Source organism: Octopus bimaculoides, chromosome 24 (assembly GCF_046866305.1).
Source record: "Octopus bimaculoides isolate indiv1 chromosome 24, ASM4686630v1, whole genome shotgun sequence".
NCBI lineage: Eukaryota > Metazoa > Mollusca > Cephalopoda > Octopoda > Octopodidae > Octopus > Octopus bimaculoides.
This window is the reverse complement of record NC_142951.1, coordinates 5,860,484-5,879,918: the sequence shown is the minus strand read 5'-3', so window position 1 is coordinate 5,879,918 and position 19,435 is coordinate 5,860,484. Positions and strand designations below refer to the sequence as shown.

Here is a 19,435-nt window from a genome sequence, read left to right as displayed (position 1 = left end):
CACAAATCTTCTCTACCAAGTTTGATAAGTTGCTAAATGACATATTATCAAGCCAACAAGAAAACAACTATCTGGGAGTGATTTGGCTGCTATGCTTGAAATAGCAGCCAAATCATTCCTTTGTGTTTTAAAACACAGGATGACATATTGGCCAAATGTAGTCCTAGATGTACAAGACAGGATGTTTGATGTCTAAACACATTTGACCATAGAAGCTGTTCAGTCAAGGTTGACTTGTGATTAAACAATTTTATTATTTAGATAACATTTTCTTTGTAATTATTGAAAACGTTTTTGGTTTATTGACTGTTTTATCTGTATTTTCCGTCTGCCATGGCAGGATGGATGTTGACTATAGAGAGAAAATAAAATAATTGTTTGAATTTCCTATTTAAAAAAATGGTAGGGGCAGTGGGCAACATAATAATGTTCATTGTTAGAAAACGTTGTTCAACAAATTCTCTCGTTTAGGTTATGAGTAATGTGTTATTAAATATTAGAATTTGAAGTGATTGATTAAGAAGTGTAGCATGGCCAAATAGGGAAGAAGTCTGCTTTGCAATCACAAAGCCTGAAATTTGATCCCATTGCAGGTTATCTTGGGTTGATGGAAACTATAAGGAAGCCTATCAGATGGACTGTACCTGTAATTCAGTGTAACACTGTCATACAATATTACATTGATTCATCCTGATTATCTTTTACTTATTTCAGTCATTAGACTGTGGCCATGCTGGGGTACTGCCTTGAAGAATTTATAGTCAAATGGATTGCCCCTGTGCTTATTTTTAAAAGCCTGGTACTTATTCTATTGGTCTCTTTTGCTGAACCAGTAAGTTATGGGGATGTAAACACACCAACACTGGTTGTCAAGTGATAATGAGGGCGCAAATACATAGATATATACATGGGCTTCTTTCACTTTCCATCTAGCTTTGGTCAGCCTGAGACTATCATAGAAGGCATTTGTTCTAGATGTCTTGCAGTGGGACTGAACCCAGAACCATGTAATCAGGAAGCAAGCTTCTCACCACATACTCATGCCTGCGTCTATGTTAATAATTCAAACAGATGCCTGTGGAATACTCTGCCACTTACATGCTAATTCAATGAGTAGGTAATTCAGATGGTTGTCAGAATAGATTGAAATCCCATTTTCTGGTCGTTGCAGATGTTTAAGCCTAGTCAGCCCCCAAATTAACAAACCTTGGAACACGTGTTCCCATCTCTCTCTTCATCTGGTCTTTTATTGGGTGTATTAAGGATTAACCCTTTTAGCATTCAGATTACTGTGTCAAATATATTGCTTCTTTACTCACATGGTTTAAGATTTTGATGATGTGACTTCATTGTTAGAAACAGATTGTAGGTTAGGTGTGAGAGGTCAGATTTGGCTGGTTTGAACATATAACCACTGAAATATTAGGGTTGGATATGGTTTAAATGCTTAACCCTTTAGCATTTAAGCTGGCCATATCCGGCCCAAATATTCTGTTTTCAATTCAGACTGGCCAGATCCAACCTCTCAACACCTACTTAACCATGTCATTCTAGAAATATACAATCACATTGTTGAGATCTTGAAGCTATGAGATAATGCATGATTAATTCAAAACAATGCAAATAAATGTTACATTTGCCAGAGTAATCTGACTGCTAAGGAGTTCAAGGGTTAAAATATCCCATGAGATTTTATTTCAAGCAGGTTGAGTGCAATCATCATCATCATCATCATCGTTTAACGTCCGCTTTCCATGCTAGCATGGGTTGGACGATTTGACTGAGGACTGGTGAAACCGGATGGCAACACCAGGCTCCAATCTAATTTGGCAGAGTTTCTACAGCTGGATGCCCTTCCTAACGCCAACCACTCAGAGAGTGTAGTGGGTGCTTTTACGTGTCACCCGCACGAAAACGGCCACGCTCGAAATGGTGTCTTTTATGTGCCACCCGCACAAGAGCCAGTCCAGGGGCACTGGCAACGATCTCGCTCGAAAACCCTACAAGGCCAGTCAGGCGGTACTGGCAACGGTCACGCTCAGGATGGTACATCTTATGTGCAATATGTTTAAAAAGTGAAGAAACAGTGATGTTTCTAGGCTGAATTCTTTTGTTTGGAATCATTAGTATTGTCTTATCTCATGACATGGTTTTTCTCAATCCGTCGTGGACACCCTGTGACTCATGGGACTTTCTGAATGGCACGCCTGAATATTTTTAGTAATGTTGTCCGCCTGATAATGAGCTGTGTCTCATGCAACCCACTTCTTGGAAAAGGTTATTCATGCCAGTTATATATTAATAGATTTTCTTAACGTTGTCACGCTTTGTAATTACTGTCTTTCTGAATTTATTTTACTGTTTTTGCAGATAGTTTGATTTAAAACTTCTTAACACTGGTTTTATTCCAGTTTACATCTGGTGGTTATTGTTTTTAGCAATGAACTTCTGGTCCTGTGTGAGGAGGAGGAGAATGAGGAGTATGCAGAGAGATTAGTTTAATAACTGGCAAGGTTATACACCAAGTTTAACCATCTATAAATTAACATGAAAAATATTCAGCAGCTAATTGGAAATTGGATTTAAATCTGAAAATGTATAAATCTTGTTGATAATTTGTCTGGATTAGTGTCTTGTTTAATTGATAAAGCACCTTTATCTTCAAAGCGTCAACACTCTGGCTTCACTCCTGGAATCTGCTGCAGTATTACTGTAGACATTTGGAATTGACAATTATGTGATTTTGGAGTCAATCCCAGTAGTAGACGGAAACTGTGTAGAAGCTTGTTAAAGAGGCTTGTTCCAGTTCTTGGCTCAGTTTAACACTTTCATCTGGTCCTTGGATTCCTTTGGTGGAATCCTCTTTAAGTTTCTGATCTGGGGAATAAATCCCTCCCTTCCTGATTAAATCATTAAAAAAAAATAGACTGGGTTCTGGATGGGCTGATGTACTTGTAGTATATCCTTTAGTTGGGTTTGATCCAATAAATTAACCAGACTTTATACTATGACCACTTGTTTTCCTTTCAGACTTACAATTCCTAGGACCATATTTATTCCCCTTCCCTTTATAGACTGTCAAGTGTGGTTTGAGAGATTTCCGTATTCTTGTAGGACAAGTGAATAGATAGAGCCGTCCTTGTTAGCTCACATGGAGGCTCATTTCTTCTTAGTGTTTTCAAAATCTGCAAAACAGAGAATTGGAGAAGTAGAAGTTGTTTAACCCTTTAGTGTTCAAATTACTGACAAGTGTAAAGCTTATTTGTTCATAATTATGTGTTATCTCATAGATTTGAGATTTTGACGATGTTTAGAATGATGTTATAGGATGTGTGTGTGAGACTTTTTCTGGCCAATTTGAACATACAACGGGAGGCATATTTGGGCCGGATGTGCCGGTTTAAATGCTAAAGGGTTAAAAAGAAAATGTGACATTTGATGGGTGAAGTTACTAAAGTAGCACAGATTCTCTTACTACACAGACAATGACTCATTCCCTTTCATTGCTACGAATTGCGAAAATATCATCGTATTGTGCATTAGTTGTAGGTGGATGATATCAATCTTAAAGGATAGGTCGGTCTGAATAGGAAGAAAAATTAGGGCCTATGGGAGCTTTCGGAGATTACTTAATCTAAGATTAAGATTAATCTCGTGTTTGAGAAAACTGGAAGTTAATATTGTGTGGAAAATACATGGCAAGAAGCACCACAGGATGGTTGTTCTTGGAATAATGTTTAAAACATTGTTTCCTTATTTCTAAGGAGTGAGGTAGATGGATAATAAAAAGAAGGGGAATAATGGTTAACCAGGTTAGTATGACTGCAACTGTGGAAGTGGTCCAAGATGAAATGGTTTTGAATGCAAAGAAGTGTTTTGCTTAAATCAGTCCTGATGAAGTAGACCTTGCAATCGAAGCCATTCTGGTCATAACCATATTGTCTTTGTGTATTTAGGATTATATTATGAAACCTGATTTTTTTTTTCTCTAAAGATAAGGTATGATTTAAGAATGTGGTGTTGATGTGAGATTATTGATGAGTTTTTTTAAAATTTTTTATTAGAGCAGTGCTCAATTTTAGGGAATGTGAGGCACCTTGGGCAAGTGTCTTCTACTATAGCACTGGGCTGACCAAAGCCTTGTGAATGGATTTGGTTGGTGGAAACTGAAAGAAAAGCCTGTGGGTTTGTGTGTGTTTGTATCTCCTTGTCTTGACATCTAATTAGGTGTAAATGAGTGTCACTCATACAAGCAGTGTCATTTCTACAAGAACGTCTGGCCAGGGGAGGAAAATATTAACCTTGCTTGGAAATGGGTAAAGGTTGATGACAAGAAGGAATTTGGCCATAGAAGATATACATCAAATAAACTCAGCCCAACCCATGCAAGCATGGAAAAGTGGACTTTAAATGAGTTGATCGGCAGTTAATCAAGGCTGAACTGTTTCCTTAAAATAGAAAGCCTGTTTAGCAGTCTTGATTTTAATATAATGCATATTATGATATCGATAGTTCAAAAATAAATTTTCAATTATTTTATTAAAGTTTTCTGATTTAAAAGTACAAGATTTTATATAAAAAAAAGAAGCAAAAACAGTCAAATATTTTGAAGGTCAAATCTACATTTGTGTTAAAAGCTTTATTGCAAATATTGTCTTTCATGAAAATCTCATTCTGATAAACTATCCAATCTATCTGTTATTTGGTGTAATTAGATTTTTACTTGTGGGCATCCATTGTATTATAGAATTGTCTAAGTTGCATGCTCACTACCAAGCAATCAATACCATGTTAGTTTACAGACCTTGTTGGTTATGCTTTTCTTGAAATCATGATCTTGTATGTCAAAACCGTTATATTTCTTTCTCTCCTTCCCTCCCCTCAACATTCTTCATGGATAATTAGCTTTAAACCAATCTTTTTCATGTACACATATCTAATAAACTGTATTGTTTATTAAACTTTTGATCATCATAGTAAGTCTTGTATTCTCAAGACTTGTTTCAAACTTCGTTATCATTGGCATTAATTCCAGCACTGAATCAAATTAGGTAATAGAATTGGTTTGTTACTACAAACTATGCCTGCCGTAACCTTTGGTCTTAAGCTGCTCTTAATATCAGCTGTCCAGTACACTTAATACCAATGTACTTTATGTACCTATTAGAGTTGTATTACCTACATACTTAACTCTGCTTCTTATGAAGTTGGTCTGTAAAAAAAATGTTACTATTATTAGTTTCATACAGATTTTCTCCTTAATCTCTTCGTTTTGATGTCTACAATGAAATCAGAGAAAAGTTCTCATGGGTGTATACATTTCTAAGTTTATGGGGTTGACATTGAAGGGACAACATGATAATGGAATACAGTCGGTCCTCTCAATATCTTGCATATGGAATCCTGTTCTTCAGGTCCTAAATTTAGTTCACTGATAATGCATTCTTTTGTATATCAGTTTCTTTAACATTTACAATCCTCTGGAGATATATGAAACTCAACTACTACCATCATCTATTGTCAATCTTTCTATAATCGACTCGCTAGATAGAGCAGCTAAATTCCTTCATGGAAAATGTAGGCTTAGGTATACAAAAAGGAATAATCTTGGTTAAAATACCATTAGTCATTGTGATAAACCGTTGACCTTTTTCTTTTTCTCATAAACCTTGTCTAGTCTTTCCTCTGTTTCTGTCACATCAGCTTTCATGGCAAGCATGCTGTTTTCGTTAATGCTAATTTTAACTGTTGTATTGGTTAATTCGAAAATAATCAATAACTGAAAGCTTTTTTTCTGTTGTTTCTTTTTTTTTTCTTCTTTTTTATTATTATCTGTATCTTCTACAAATAATCCTTTACTGCCTTGACTTACCTGTCTTGTTTTCTTTGAGTGCTTACTCATGTTTCACCAACCTGTATGGCTGGCATTCCAATTTAGGTAGGCTGGTGGCAGTGATTCTCTTACTACTGCTCTTTTATGTAGCAACTATACAGACTGCTTTCCTTTGGCAATTGTCTCTTGTCAGCTTTGCCTCTACCATTGTGTATTCGTGTACTCAAGGTACCCCACTAAATTGACATTATCAATGTTTCACAGTTGCTTTAAGAATGTTTTAAAAGTTTTACTTTACTCAGCAACATTTACCTTGTTCCTCTAAAGTATAACTTTTACCTTGTTTCATTCTTTAAGGCTTTGGCCAAGGCACTGCCTCAAAGGGTTTAGTCAAAGAATTTGACCCCAGTACTTTTCTTTTAAAACCTGATACTTATTCTATTGTTTTATTGATCTCTTTTTGTTTAACCCTTTTGTTACCATATTTCTGTTGAGATGCTCTGTGTTTCTTTCAATTATTTTAAATATAACGCTAGTGTTAGGAACATAAATTCTGGCTTGGTGGAAGATTTTAATTCAAAACTTATGGAAATAAGACATTTGTACTCAGAGCCAGTTGGGTTTGTACTCAGAGCCAGGCGGGTTGGTAACGAAAGGGTTTACCCACTAAATTTTGGGAACATATAAATAAACCAACACTGGCTGTCAAGTGGTGGTAACATAGATTCATACATGCTTCTTCCAGTTTTTGCCTAACAAATTCATTCATGATTTTACAGGACTGTCGGTTTGATATACAAAATCCTCCATTCTAAAGTTTTATGATACCATTGACTCTGGCTCCATTATCTGTAATTAGAATTAATGATATATTTCTTATATTGATTGAAAATCTACCGCATAGATGTCTACCAATGCAAATGAATAAATCTTTAGACTACTTTTTAGGATCCTAACCTGTTAAAATTTGGGTTTAACCCTTTTGTTACCATATTTCTCTTGAGATGCTCTGTGTTTCTTTTAATTAATTTTAAATATAACAGAGTTTAGTGAAATAACTAAGCTAATGTTAGGAACATAAATTGTCACTAAGGTTTGGGGAAAGATTTTAATTCAAAACTTATGAAAACAAGACATTTGTACTACAGAGGCGGTTTCAGGCGGTTTGGTATCGAAAGGGTCCAAGGCTGTAGTAGTCCTGCTCTGCTTAATGACTATTTCATGCTGAAAGCACCAGTTCTCATCTGATCACCAAAGTTAAATGTTGAGCCTAGTTCGTACCTGGATGGTTGACTGCTTTGGATACCCAGGTGTTGTGAGCATCTATTTAATGCAGTGCCCTTACATGGCTACAGTCTGATGACTGAAACCAGTAAAAGATAATTCATTAAAGAAGTTACGAGCAATTAAGCTTAAGACGAAGCATCCAAGAAAGACTGGTGGGGGGGGGGGGCAGTCTTTCCTCAAAATACTATTAAGGTATATGATGGCTGGTTTATTTATATTTCCTTACATGGACGTTAAATGATGAAATGCATTATAAAGTTAGGAACATTTTTGTTTACCAGTTGAAAAAAGATTGAACACCTAAAGCAATTTACCAAACGACCATTTTAAAAGAAACAAACTCGTAAGATAACCCTTCTTTTTCAAGATTAAAGCATTGATTGAATATAAAATTTAATGTAATTTAATGAAAGGTTATTAAATAAAGCCAAAATTATCCAATAAAAATGAATGAAACATAGCAGCTATGGAATAGGAATTAAGAAAAAATTACTAACATCAAAATTTACTAACATCTTGTTCTTCTTAGAAAGGGAACTGCTTCTAGCAGGTCCCCTTTCATAGAAAGCAGCGGATTTTTACAATCAGTATCTGTAAAATTATAGGTGCAGGCTGAGTGGTAAGAAGTTTGCTTCTCACCTACATGGTTCTGGGTTCAGTCCCACTGCATGACACCTTGGGCAGGTGTTTTCTTCTATAGCCTCAGGTTGACTAAATCTTTGTGAATGGATTTGGTAGACAGAAACTGAAAGAAGTCCTGTGTGTGTGTGTGTGTGTGTGTGTGTGTGTGTGTGTGTGTATACCTTCTTGTCTTGGCTTTGTGCATTGAATGATGGTTGTAAATGATTGTCACTATCACACAAGCAGTGTCAGCGTCATTCATTTCCAATATTCTGCAATCTCTGGATTTGGGGAAATATTACCTTGCTTGGAAACAGGCAGGGCAGGTAGCTGTGGAAAATATGCCTCAAATAAACTCTGTCTGACCCTTGCAAAACGGAAAAGTGGGTGTTAAAATGAAGATATAGTGTTGCCTGGTGAAATTGGAAATTTCTCTGTATTATATTACATATTAGTTTGAATTGATGTTTTTTTTTTTTTATGTCACCCAATCCAGTAGCCCAATAATTGCTTCCAACTTCAAATCTCTGACTACACAACCCTCTAACTACATAGCTGATAAGGCAAACATGATCTTTACTGGTCATTGCTATGCTTCCCGGTATCTATGTACAAATAGTTATTTTAGCAGTCAATATGGCCTGTTGATTTCCTGGTCTGAGAAGCAACGAGATCACCAAAGCCCTATTGCATTCTAATGCTACCAAGGAATATCAGACTAGTAATTTAACCATTACAGCTGCAACCATAACAAGGTCACTGATAATGGAGTGTTTTAATTTGTGTGTGATTAATTTAATGGGGTTCTTGTATTACAGACGTTTGTAGTGTCTTTCCTATATTATAGTATGTTGCACTTCTCTCTATGGTAAAATAAAGACAAAGAAAAAATTTAAAAAAAAAGCATTTTCTTAATAAAAGATATAAAACAATAAAATGTGTTATTACCTTTCTTTGACATTTTAAAAGATACTTTTTTGGGGTATTGTTTTATTTCTTTATAGAATATAAGAAGTTTCTTTAAGTAATGTCTTTTAGATTTAATGTTTGTTATTTAACTCTATTAAATTTCTTCACTTTTCTCTTTTTGCAGGAACTGCAGGATTTAGGTCGAGATCCTCCAGCTCAGTGTTCTGCTGGGCCCGTTGGCGATGATTGTACGTATCTGTCAGTGGTTTTTATTGAAACTCTAAACTAATCAATAGATGTCAGCTTAGCTTAGTGAAAAACTCTTGAAATAGAAAGCAAATTTAATTTCTTTAATCTTATTTTAATTTGCACAGTGGAAGTGTGCCAACGTTCAAGATTAAACTCAACATCTTTTGTGAATCTGCTAGTTCTAATTGGTCGAAGTCATATGTACATACAATCATACTATGTTTTGTCTTTATATTTTACTAAACATGTGAATAATTTGATTGAACATTTAAAAATGGTAGATGATTTCCCCACCCGCCCAATATAAAAAAATTTCTGTAATAACATTGGGTGGTGCAAAATGTGCAGAATGAAGAAATACTTTTTCTTATTTTATATATTAGAAAGTATATTCTTAGCTGGGCAAAAATAGACAAGAAATGCTCAATAAAATTGTAGATATCTTTTTAACATTATATAAAAACCTCTCTCTCTATATATATACTGATAGCCCAGAACAGCTGCTTAACTTTATAGTGTCCATACACCACTAATACAACTTGCACATAACCCACCAGGCACTCTTCTACTCTCATACACATTCTGATTGTATCTAATGTAAGGCCTGGCTAGTTGCCTGTTAGGAGGACCTCACTTTTCTATCATTTGTTTACTGAAATGATCTTGGCTCTTCTCTCTCTCTCTCTCTGCTATCCTCAACTTACATTTCTACAGTGTCCTTGCTTCTCTTGTAAGCATTACTGTCTTTCTCTCTCTCTCCTCTATTTTCATGTAATCTCTCTTCCACTAGAACTCTTCTAGCCATCTTTTCTCTTCAGTTACTCATCTACCCCTGTATAAACTGAACATTAGTTACCGTATTATCTTTGTTTTAAGAGGTGTGGTGGTGGCCTGTAAATGGGCTCTGAGCATTGTTCTTCCCCTTCGCTTATACATTATCCGGTATGAATTCACTTTGTAGGGATCTGGTCCTGGTTAACAATTGTCTCTTTTTATGCCCTAGCAGTAATTAGCAATAACTACACTCCGCCATTGAGTATTGTAGTGTCTACTGGCTGCATGAAAGTCAAATCCAGCCATGACAAAGACCGTATTCTCTGAAAAGGGTCTCCAATTGTACTCAGTAGAGAAATTCTGGAAGAAACTAATCAAAAATATTTTGTACCTTGGTATTTTGATGTTACTTTCTCTGCCGTTATTTATGGTAAAGATGAGCCAGATGTCTACATCAGCCGAGTGTGTGGGTTATTGCCAAAGGTGACTTTGATTGAAATCAGAGATCCACATAGTTACCAAAATTTGCATCTTCTAACTGATCATTCACCCCATTCTGCTCTACAGCTGTAAGACATGGCCAATAGGAGTGGTAGACTCACGCAGGCTGGAATTATTTGGCCACTTTTGCCGTGGCACAGTTTTTGTGTTTGTGCTTTGGACAAAGACTTTCACTACTGCTGGATTAATTCCTTCTCACGCCTTTTGCCGAAAGGGTGTCTTTATTGGTTAATCGTATAATTTGTCATCCATGGGGGGTGATTCATCCATGACGCAGTTGTTCTAGAACTCCTTCTTGGTTGGTAGAAACAGTAAGATAGGTAGCTGAAAATGTGAATTGGTATGATTAAGTTGGATCTTCATTGGATCTCTGGTCCTTGCATGTATGGTGTCTGCTGTTGGAAGCACGACTGGTTGATGATTTGTGATCATTGGGTGTGGTTGTTTTCTGTGTGCATTGATATGGATTCATTGATTGGAGTCGGCTCAAAAGGTGAATGACAACAGAAGTATACAATCAATGCAATCTGCCTCAAATACATGAGGAGGTCTCTATGTGGTTGCTCCACTTGCCAAAAATGGCAGCTGTATCTCTCTCAGATCATACTCAACTGTCTTAACCATTTTAATACAAACCCACCTGAAACTGTTCTATGATATGAGCTTTCTGTTTTAAAGGATCTTAATTTAATCCTTTTAGGTTTATCTTCCAAACAACAACTTAATAATGAATAATTTTACTAAATTCTTCCTGATTTTCAAACTGAAACAAAATCTGTATTTCAACAGAAATAAATTTACAAAAGGGATACCATTGATCATAGGCCTGTACTAATTGGGGTTAAGCTTTTTTTTTTTTTTTTTTTTTTGTATGAAGTGGTTTCAAGCATGGTTGTGTGTTGAGGAAATTCACTTTGCAACTATGATTTTTGGTTTGGTTCCACTGCCTTGCAACTTGGGGGGCAAGTGTCTTCTATATCTTTAGGTCAGCCAGAGGCTTGTGAGTGAATTTGTTAATCAGAAACTTAGACATCTGTTGTATAAGCATTTGTGTGTGTGTGTGTGTTTGTTTCTTTTTGTTTTCATACACTAATTGTAAATGGCCTGGAAGTGTTTTTTGTTTGCAATCTTCCACAAAGGTGTCCATAATTGAAGAATTAGGGGGATATATGTTTAGAAATGGTTGAGGGTCGGTGACAGCATCAAGCTGTGGAAAACCTCCTTCAACAAATTTCATCTGACACATGGAGTCTGACCCAAGGATAAATACACACATGCATTACATGCTTCAGCACAGTTTGTGCCTACCAAATCCATTTGCAAGGCATTGGTCTGCCTGGGGCTATAGTAGAAGGCACTTGTCCAATGTGCTGTAGTGGACTGAGCTCAAAATCATTTGATTGCAAAGCGAGCTGCTTAACCACATGGTTGCCAGGCCTGCACCTTAAAAATATTTTCATAGGAAAGGACATCCCTATGACTTCATTCTGTGTCTCTTATACATCCTCAGCAGGAGACTGGGGTTATATTACAGTTACCAGTGGGCCTGGTGGTGGTATTAAACTGTTCCATGGATTAGTTCTACCATCCCGAAATAGGGATAGTTCTGACAATTGACTTTCCATACAACATTTTAGTTATATTTCATTCCTGACTACCTTACCATCTGTAAGTAGGTCTATCACCTATAATTCATTATAACAAATATATTTCTTCTAGATACTTCTGTTGAGTTTACTGCTGTGATATTCTGTGTAATCGTGTTTACTATGTTTGCTAGTTCCACTTATTCTTTTACTTGAAACATTTCTTTTGGACTCTTCATGAGAGGTTGTTGCTCCAGCTGGTTGCCATAATAGATTTTTGAATCTATATACAATTGTTTCAGTGGTTATATGGTCGTGTATGTGTGTGTGTGTGTGTGTGTGTGTGTGTGTGTGTGTGTGTGTGTGTGTGTGTGTTTATAAAAATTGGTTTATATGCAGATTGAATAGGTTGTTTCTGAATGGGTTAGTTTTGGTTTTTAGACATTGGAATATTATTTTAGAATGCTTCAGACTAAATAGCCAGGTGGCTTTTATCCTCACTCACTAATGCATAGAAAGAAGGGTCTGTGATCAAGTGAGATCTAAATTCTTTATGTTAAGGAGAATAATACTTGGAATTTCCTCGATGAGATGGTGAGTGGCACATTGGATGAGGAATGTTGCAACTGTTTTGAAAATAAAAATACATAATATTCCTCTAAAATTTTTATTTTCTCCACAAATTTGTACTTTTGAACTGTTATATTACTGAAGGAAACGTTTGAATTTTTGTGAGGGTTTTAACACTATATTATCTAAATTTCTTCAATTTCTTGTGAAAACCCAGATCCCTTTTTGTCTTCACAAATTTAGTTCTATATTTAAGAGATGAATAATTATGTACATTATTTACATTTGACGGATATTTGTCCTCATCTTGTTTGTTGTTAATGTTTCAGCTGATATACCTTCCAGCCTTCATGAGGTGTCTTGGGGAAATTTCGAACCTGGGTTCTCATTCTTAAGGTATTTTTCGATATTATTATCATTATTATTATTCAGGTCATTGCCGGGAATTGAGCTCAGAATCTTGGGGTTAGTAGCCCGTGCTCTTAACCACCATGGGTATATGGTGTAGTGGTTAAGCACGCGGGCTACTAAGCCCAAGATTTCAAGTTTGAATCCAGGCAGTGACCTGAATAATAATAATATCGAAAAATACCTTAGGAATGAGAACCCAGGTTCGAAATTTCCCTAAGACACCTGATGAAGGCTGGAGGGTATATCAGCTGAAACGTTAACAACAAACAAGATGAGGACAAATATCCGTCAAATGTAAATAATGTTCACAAATTTAATCCTTAATTTCAGAAACCTGACTTTCCCCTTTTCTATGTGAAATGTATAGCTTCAACTGTTCTAGTTTGCTTCATGAAAGTAAAAGCCGGTTTTACTCTTAGTTGAGTGACTGAGTGATTATGAGTGTCTTTCCCTATGTCTTGCCATCATAAACGAAAATGAGTTCATATAGTTTCATAATATAAAACCATGGATTCAGTTACAGTTAAGGGCCAAATGGGTGACGGGTTACATCCACCTCTCCAGAAATCTGAAACTGCTTTAATTTCAATGCCAGCTTTGTTGAGGGTGACTTAAATGAACCCTGATCTGGTGTTAACATATCCTTCTGTAATTAATCCCTGTTTCTATGTCTGAGTGTACTTTGTGAAGAGCAAACTGCTACTGCATATTTATCCTGGAGACCTCTGATCAAAAGCCTTCCAGCTGTGACCATACCATTTTTTTTCTTTACCATTTTACAGTTTGTATCTTGAACAACATTATCAAATGTCTTTCTTTTAGTAAGATGATAGGGTATTTCTGAAAGAGATCTGGCTGCTATTTTATGCTGTCAATGTAAAGGTTCCCTATAGCAGTTTGTCCTAAATGTTACTTTTTGTTTAAGAGCATTTCCCATTTTGAGCAAAGCTTGAGGTGAAAGGGGTTGGACTATCATTATTATTTGACGTCTTCCTCCTGTGCTCGCTTGGGTTGGGTGGTTTGACAGGAACTGGCCAGTTAGAAGACTACACCAGGCTACTACTGTGTCTGTTTTAGCATGGTTTTTACAGCTGGATGCCCTTCCTAACACCAACGACCCTGCTGTGATATTTAGCATTGAGATGGAGAAAGCTGTGGCCATCTGAAAGTGACAAAAAAAAAAATCATGAAACTGGGATATATTTTTGTTGATTTGAGGCTGTGTGGTAAGAAGTTTGCTTCCCAACCACATAGTTTTCAGTTCAGTCTCACGATGTGGCACCTTGGACATGTCTTCTATTGTGGACCCAGGCTGACCAAAGCCTTGTGACAGACAGAAAATGAAAAGAAGCTTTGACCTTGCAGGGTAGTTGTAAACAAATGTCACCATCATGCAAGTGGTGTCCTTTATGCCTAATATTCTATGGAAACATGTCTGGTCAGGGGGGAAATATTGCCATACTTGGAAAACAAGTGAGGAAGGGCATCCAGCTGTTGAAAAATCTTCCCCCAACAAATTTCATCTGACCTGTGTGCAATCATTGAAAAGTGGGTGTTCAGTTAATTGCAAGTTTTTGAAACTTTTTGTTATCTACATTTATAATTACTTGCTTAGATTTTATTTAAATTTTTACTTGTTTCAGTCATCAGACTGCTGCCATGCTGGGGCACCACTTAGAAGAATTTAGCTATTAACCCATTACTACCTGTCATCTCTGCTTGTATTTTGGAATGTGATTCAGTTTCTTCCATATGTAAAGGATATTTAATATTACATCTCATGGTTGCTGGACCTGCTGGAAATAGCATTCACTTCAATGACTACTAACACATACATGCATTAAATAATGTAGCCTATTCTGTTTGGAAAAACGGGATTAGATGGTCATGTTGGAATGTCTTTTGATCATAGTACTGTCTTTACCTAGGACAACCTATGGCTAAACAGTATTAAATTTCGTAATTAGAGTAACAAAATTAGTCCATCCTGCGCATATCTACATGAAGAGACAACTCTCTGCTATTCTCGATTGGTTGCATCAGTTTTTTTCCCAGCATCTGTTGACAGCCTTTCGGTCTTGTGACCCTTGGTTTTCTCTGTCTTTTTTCTTGTGGCAACCATTCACATGGTTGTTGTGTTACTGTCACTTGGAGACCTTATCATGACATTCTTCTTAAGACTTTTTTCTTTCTGATGGTATGGCATTCTCCAGATTTTCCTCAAAAACTTTTGGAAGACTACCATCTTTTTCCTAGTTTTTGTTCTTGTTTCACTTGCATGTAGCGTCCACCATAGGGTAGTACAGTGGTATTGTACAAGTGGTTGACCTCTTTCCGGGCTAGATTTTATACATTCATTGAAATGCTCTTGCCATCTTCCCAATTCTGCTTTTAACATTAGTTTCAGTGTCTCTGCCACCACACAGAGAATGGTGCTTTAGCATTTTCCAGCATACAAGCTGATGTATATTGTGTTAACATTTAAACTTTGCTATCTTTCCAAATCCTGTTGCATTTCACATGGAATTTTTGGTCTTCCACAATTGTCTTGGTGTGAAAGTTGACCTACCATTTTTGTCTGAAAAATTTGACTTGTATGCAGGAAAATACAGTATACAAATTGGTTCAGGTCTTTACCAGTGAGTTGGTGCCCCCACATCTGGCTGATCTCCATGCTTTTGTCTTTGTATATATTTTTAGTCCCGGTTTTCTATGCCACTACTCTCAGGTGGTGAGTTAGATCTTTTTATATTGACTCTGGGTGCTGCCGACAGTGTAATATCAAGGCAGTTGTCTCTGATCTCTCTACTGGATGCTGCATTCCTCTTTGGTGATTGTGTTCTGTCATTTTTCTGACGAAATCCATGATTAGTAGAAAGAAGAATGGTGATAAGATGTACCCCTGGTGAATCTCCAGTGGTGATGTCAAAGTATCCAGTAAAAACTCTCTCTATATAACACACTTAATGTATTTATATAATTGAAATTCCAGAAGCTGGGGTTTTCGGTCAGGAAAAATTCCTGATTAGACTTGCCGTGTTAAAAATACTTCAAAGCTAGACAGAACGAAATTGCCCCAGAAACAACCATGTGAGCAACAAATACATGTTGCATAATTCAAATAATAGTCTCTAATATTTCTGTTTTTGCTTTTTTTCCTTCACACAACAACAACTGGATTTTAAAAAATCTCTCTAAAGATTTACTCTCGGATCCCATAAGGTTTTGTGATGCTTCTCACTCTCGAATACTATTGAATGACTGTTGGGACTACTCACACTATCCATTATTCTATTAATTTGTTCACACCATACTTGTCTCTGTCTGAACCCTACCTCTATTCTTTCTATTGTCTTGTATCAATGACAACACAATGTTGCCATCATAGCATGCTACAAAAGACTTTGTCCTGGGCTGACGACAATGTAACACTGCTCCAGTTGTTTAATGGACTATATTTCCTTTCTTTGGCTGTTTGTTGAGTCTCATTGTTACTCTTCTGGGGAAACAGTGTTGTTGCTAGCAGCTGTTTAGTAATTTGTAAGTGATGGTTACAGTACTTCATCTTCCGTGCTTCAGCAGCTCAATTATCATGATTAAATTGACAAATATATAAATAAATACTTTCACACAATTCATTTATAGATAAAAAAAAAAAAAAAAAAAAGCAAAATTATTTTGCTATGTGGCTGCCTGATGAAGTGAGAGTAACTGCTACTGAATTGCAAGTGTTAAGGGTTCGGTACCAGTCTTGTACTGGTGCTGAGTGATCAATACAGCTCAGTCCCGATCTGATTGATAATCAATGTAAATTTGCTGACAGTAAAAAAACAAATATCGCTGTGAATGGTGGCTCATAATTATGGTTAATAGGTATGGGTGTGGTTGTGTGGTATGAAGTTTGTTTCTCACTCACATGGTCTCGGTCCCACTGCGAGGCACCTGGGACAAGTGTCTTCTACTACGGTTCCGGGTTGACCAAAGCCTTGTGAGTGGATTTGGTTGACAAAGTTTGTTGAAAGACGCCTACCATGTGTTTCCCATTCGAAATATATTGTTTTCAAAGTGACTACTAGTCACTGATTTATAAATTAAAAAATTACTATTCGTGAGATATTCAGCAACAGTACTTTGTAGTAAAGATTGTCTCCTGGGGCTAAATTACAGCAACATTAGTCCTAAACCAGGACTGCCATGTTATGTTGGCAAACAGTCTTTACTACCCTCTCTGGAATTCAAACACTGCTTACAACTGTCTAGAAATTTTTTTGCAAGTTTTCTTGATCTCCCCAGTGAATACTTCCTTGTTAACTTGGTTTCCCACAAAATACTCAAATTTGCTCCTGATTGTAACCACTACTGAGTTATCTTAGATTTCTTAATTGGTGTCCACATTAAACCGATGAACAAGGTTTTTGCAAAACACCTGTTTGCCACTTGCAGACAAACAGGCAATTAAACCCCAGGATCTCTTTCTTCAAGCCAAGAAACTCACTGGCTAAAGAATGTAACTTAAAGGTAGTTTTTGTGGAACTATTAACAAAACATTTCAATAAAGGACGTTTTTATTTCTGGAATAACCTCAACAGGTCTAAGACTTGGACTATTTAATAGTAAAACAACGCTAGATTTGGAAAGCAGTTTTAGAAGCCATAGCGTTGGACTTTTAATTAATGCCAGCATTTATAGTCAAGATGTCTTCATAACCATTACTATAGTTACACAGCTACACAATAAATGGGAACCTCTTTCAGCGGCTGCTTCCCAGAAGTATTTGATGGGTGGAAACTCCCTACCCCCATTTGAAAGGAAAACTCTTTTTCCTATGCTTTGTAAATCCTGTACTAAATATTTAGGCCACCAATATAAACCAGTTGGACTATATGTATTTATTTTTTCTGCTTTATTAATTTCTTCTGTTTTGTGCACTCACTGATGTTGTAATTAACCATTAATCAATCAGTTTTTGGTTGACATTGCAAAGTGGAATGATTTAGTCATTAAACTATTCAAAGGCAACTTGATGTGTTCTACACAGCTTTGTTCTTGAATTATGGGAGTATTTGAAGTTGATATTAGTTTTGCCCTCTCTCTCTCTCTGTCTCTCTGCTCAGATCAAATCCTGGGACAGTTTCATGATCAAGCATTCTTCTGTTGTATTTAAATTTAATGGCCCAGAAGCCCTCCTGTCCTCCTTAGTGCTGGCAAACATTGCTTTCCTAAAAATTTCACCAGTTATACTCTTTACGAAATGTGATTGTCTGTTGCCATATCAACTTGAAGGTACTCTGTGAATGATTGTGAAATTATAAAGCAAAAAATAAATTATTTAGCCAAAGAAGGCATCCTAGAATCCAGTAACTCGTGGAGAGCTTAGGTCATAATAAAAAAGAAGAGAAATGGAAGTTGTAAATGATAGCTTTTCATTGATTTCTCAACCACTATCGACATTCTTGTTCTTCTTGATGCTGTTCCAGTGTCTATCATTGACGATTTAATATATATGCTATAATGCAACAACATGTCTTCCTATTTTGGCAAGGTCAGCATGAAACAACCACTGGTGATTATTAAAGACTGTCCTTATACTGCTTTTCAAACCTTGGAACTATTCTCTCAGTATACAAAACTCCCATTTGGCCTTTTATGAATATTCTGGTATGTTTTCAACAAATGATGAACTGTATTATCTCCTTGAATAAGCTTGAATTCACAATGACATCATTGTATGGAGTAACTCTTAGGAAGATCCCAACCGAAATCTAAAGGCATTTCTGTTGAAAAGATCATTGGATTGCTAGTCTGTCTGTTACAGTGAATGGGTGGCATGGTTTTTTTTATTTTTCAGAAAAGAAAGCCCCTTAATGAAACGTGCTACTTTTCCATTTCTCTTATTACCCCCTCTTCAAAATAAAATTGACATATATGCTTGTCCCTTTGTCAAGCACAAAATCATCGGCATAATCTGCATCTGTGATTTTGGTCCTTTGTGGATGTGGTGTGAATCCATTGTCTTTAATGGTACCGACAGAAGTTCTGAGAATAATCCAAGCGAATGAAGATATAGGGTGTTAAGTGTTGTCTTGTGGAACTTTTGCCACAGTTTCAAAGAAATTTGTATTGCCATCTCGAGATTGTTCCGTTGAATATGTGCCTTTGTAGAGCATCGTAATTAGCTTTTAGTGAAAACTAATCAATTCTTGTGTTAACCTCTTTGTATTTCCCAATGTGGACATTGCCTCTTCAGACATTGTTTTGGGGTCTGAAAGAACTATTTTCTCTAACTGGCACTTCCTCGGCTGTCCGCATTAACAGAAAGCTCAGTTTGTGTTGAAGTGAGAAATTCCCTAAAACAATGAATTGTGCAAAACACCGTTGGAATGGTATTCTATTTATAAATACAGTTCTTGATTCAGTCTCTACTACAAGTGAGACTCTGATAATTTCTTTTTGTCTTTTTCTTTTAGATGCTATTTTCCAGTTGGCATCTCCTGATCCTTTTTAAACAAAACAAAACAATCATAATGCCCAACATATTTAGGGGAAAACAGTTAATTTGGTGGAGTAGGGCTCACCAAATCTTAATTTTAGTAACACTTTTGGCTCCCGTTCTTTGTTCCCAGAGGGAGATATTTTCAGTAGTAGTGTCTCCATGCCTATCACCTCTATTAGTCACTGGAAATACTTGATTATT

General features: G+C 36.3%; 1 protein-coding gene across 1 annotated transcript in view; it reads left to right on the top strand.

The window, feature by feature from the left end:
- Window positions 1–19,435, top strand: part of LOC106879255 (ubiquitin-conjugating enzyme E2-17 kDa) — a 60,269-nt gene that overhangs the window by 15,804 nt on the left and 25,030 nt on the right. Inside the window, exon 2 of the mRNA XM_014928752.3 lies at window positions 8,835–8,898. Coding sequence (XP_014784238.2) covers window positions 8,835–8,898 — 64 coding nt within the window. The remainder of the gene's footprint in view (window positions 1–8,834; window positions 8,899–19,435) is intronic.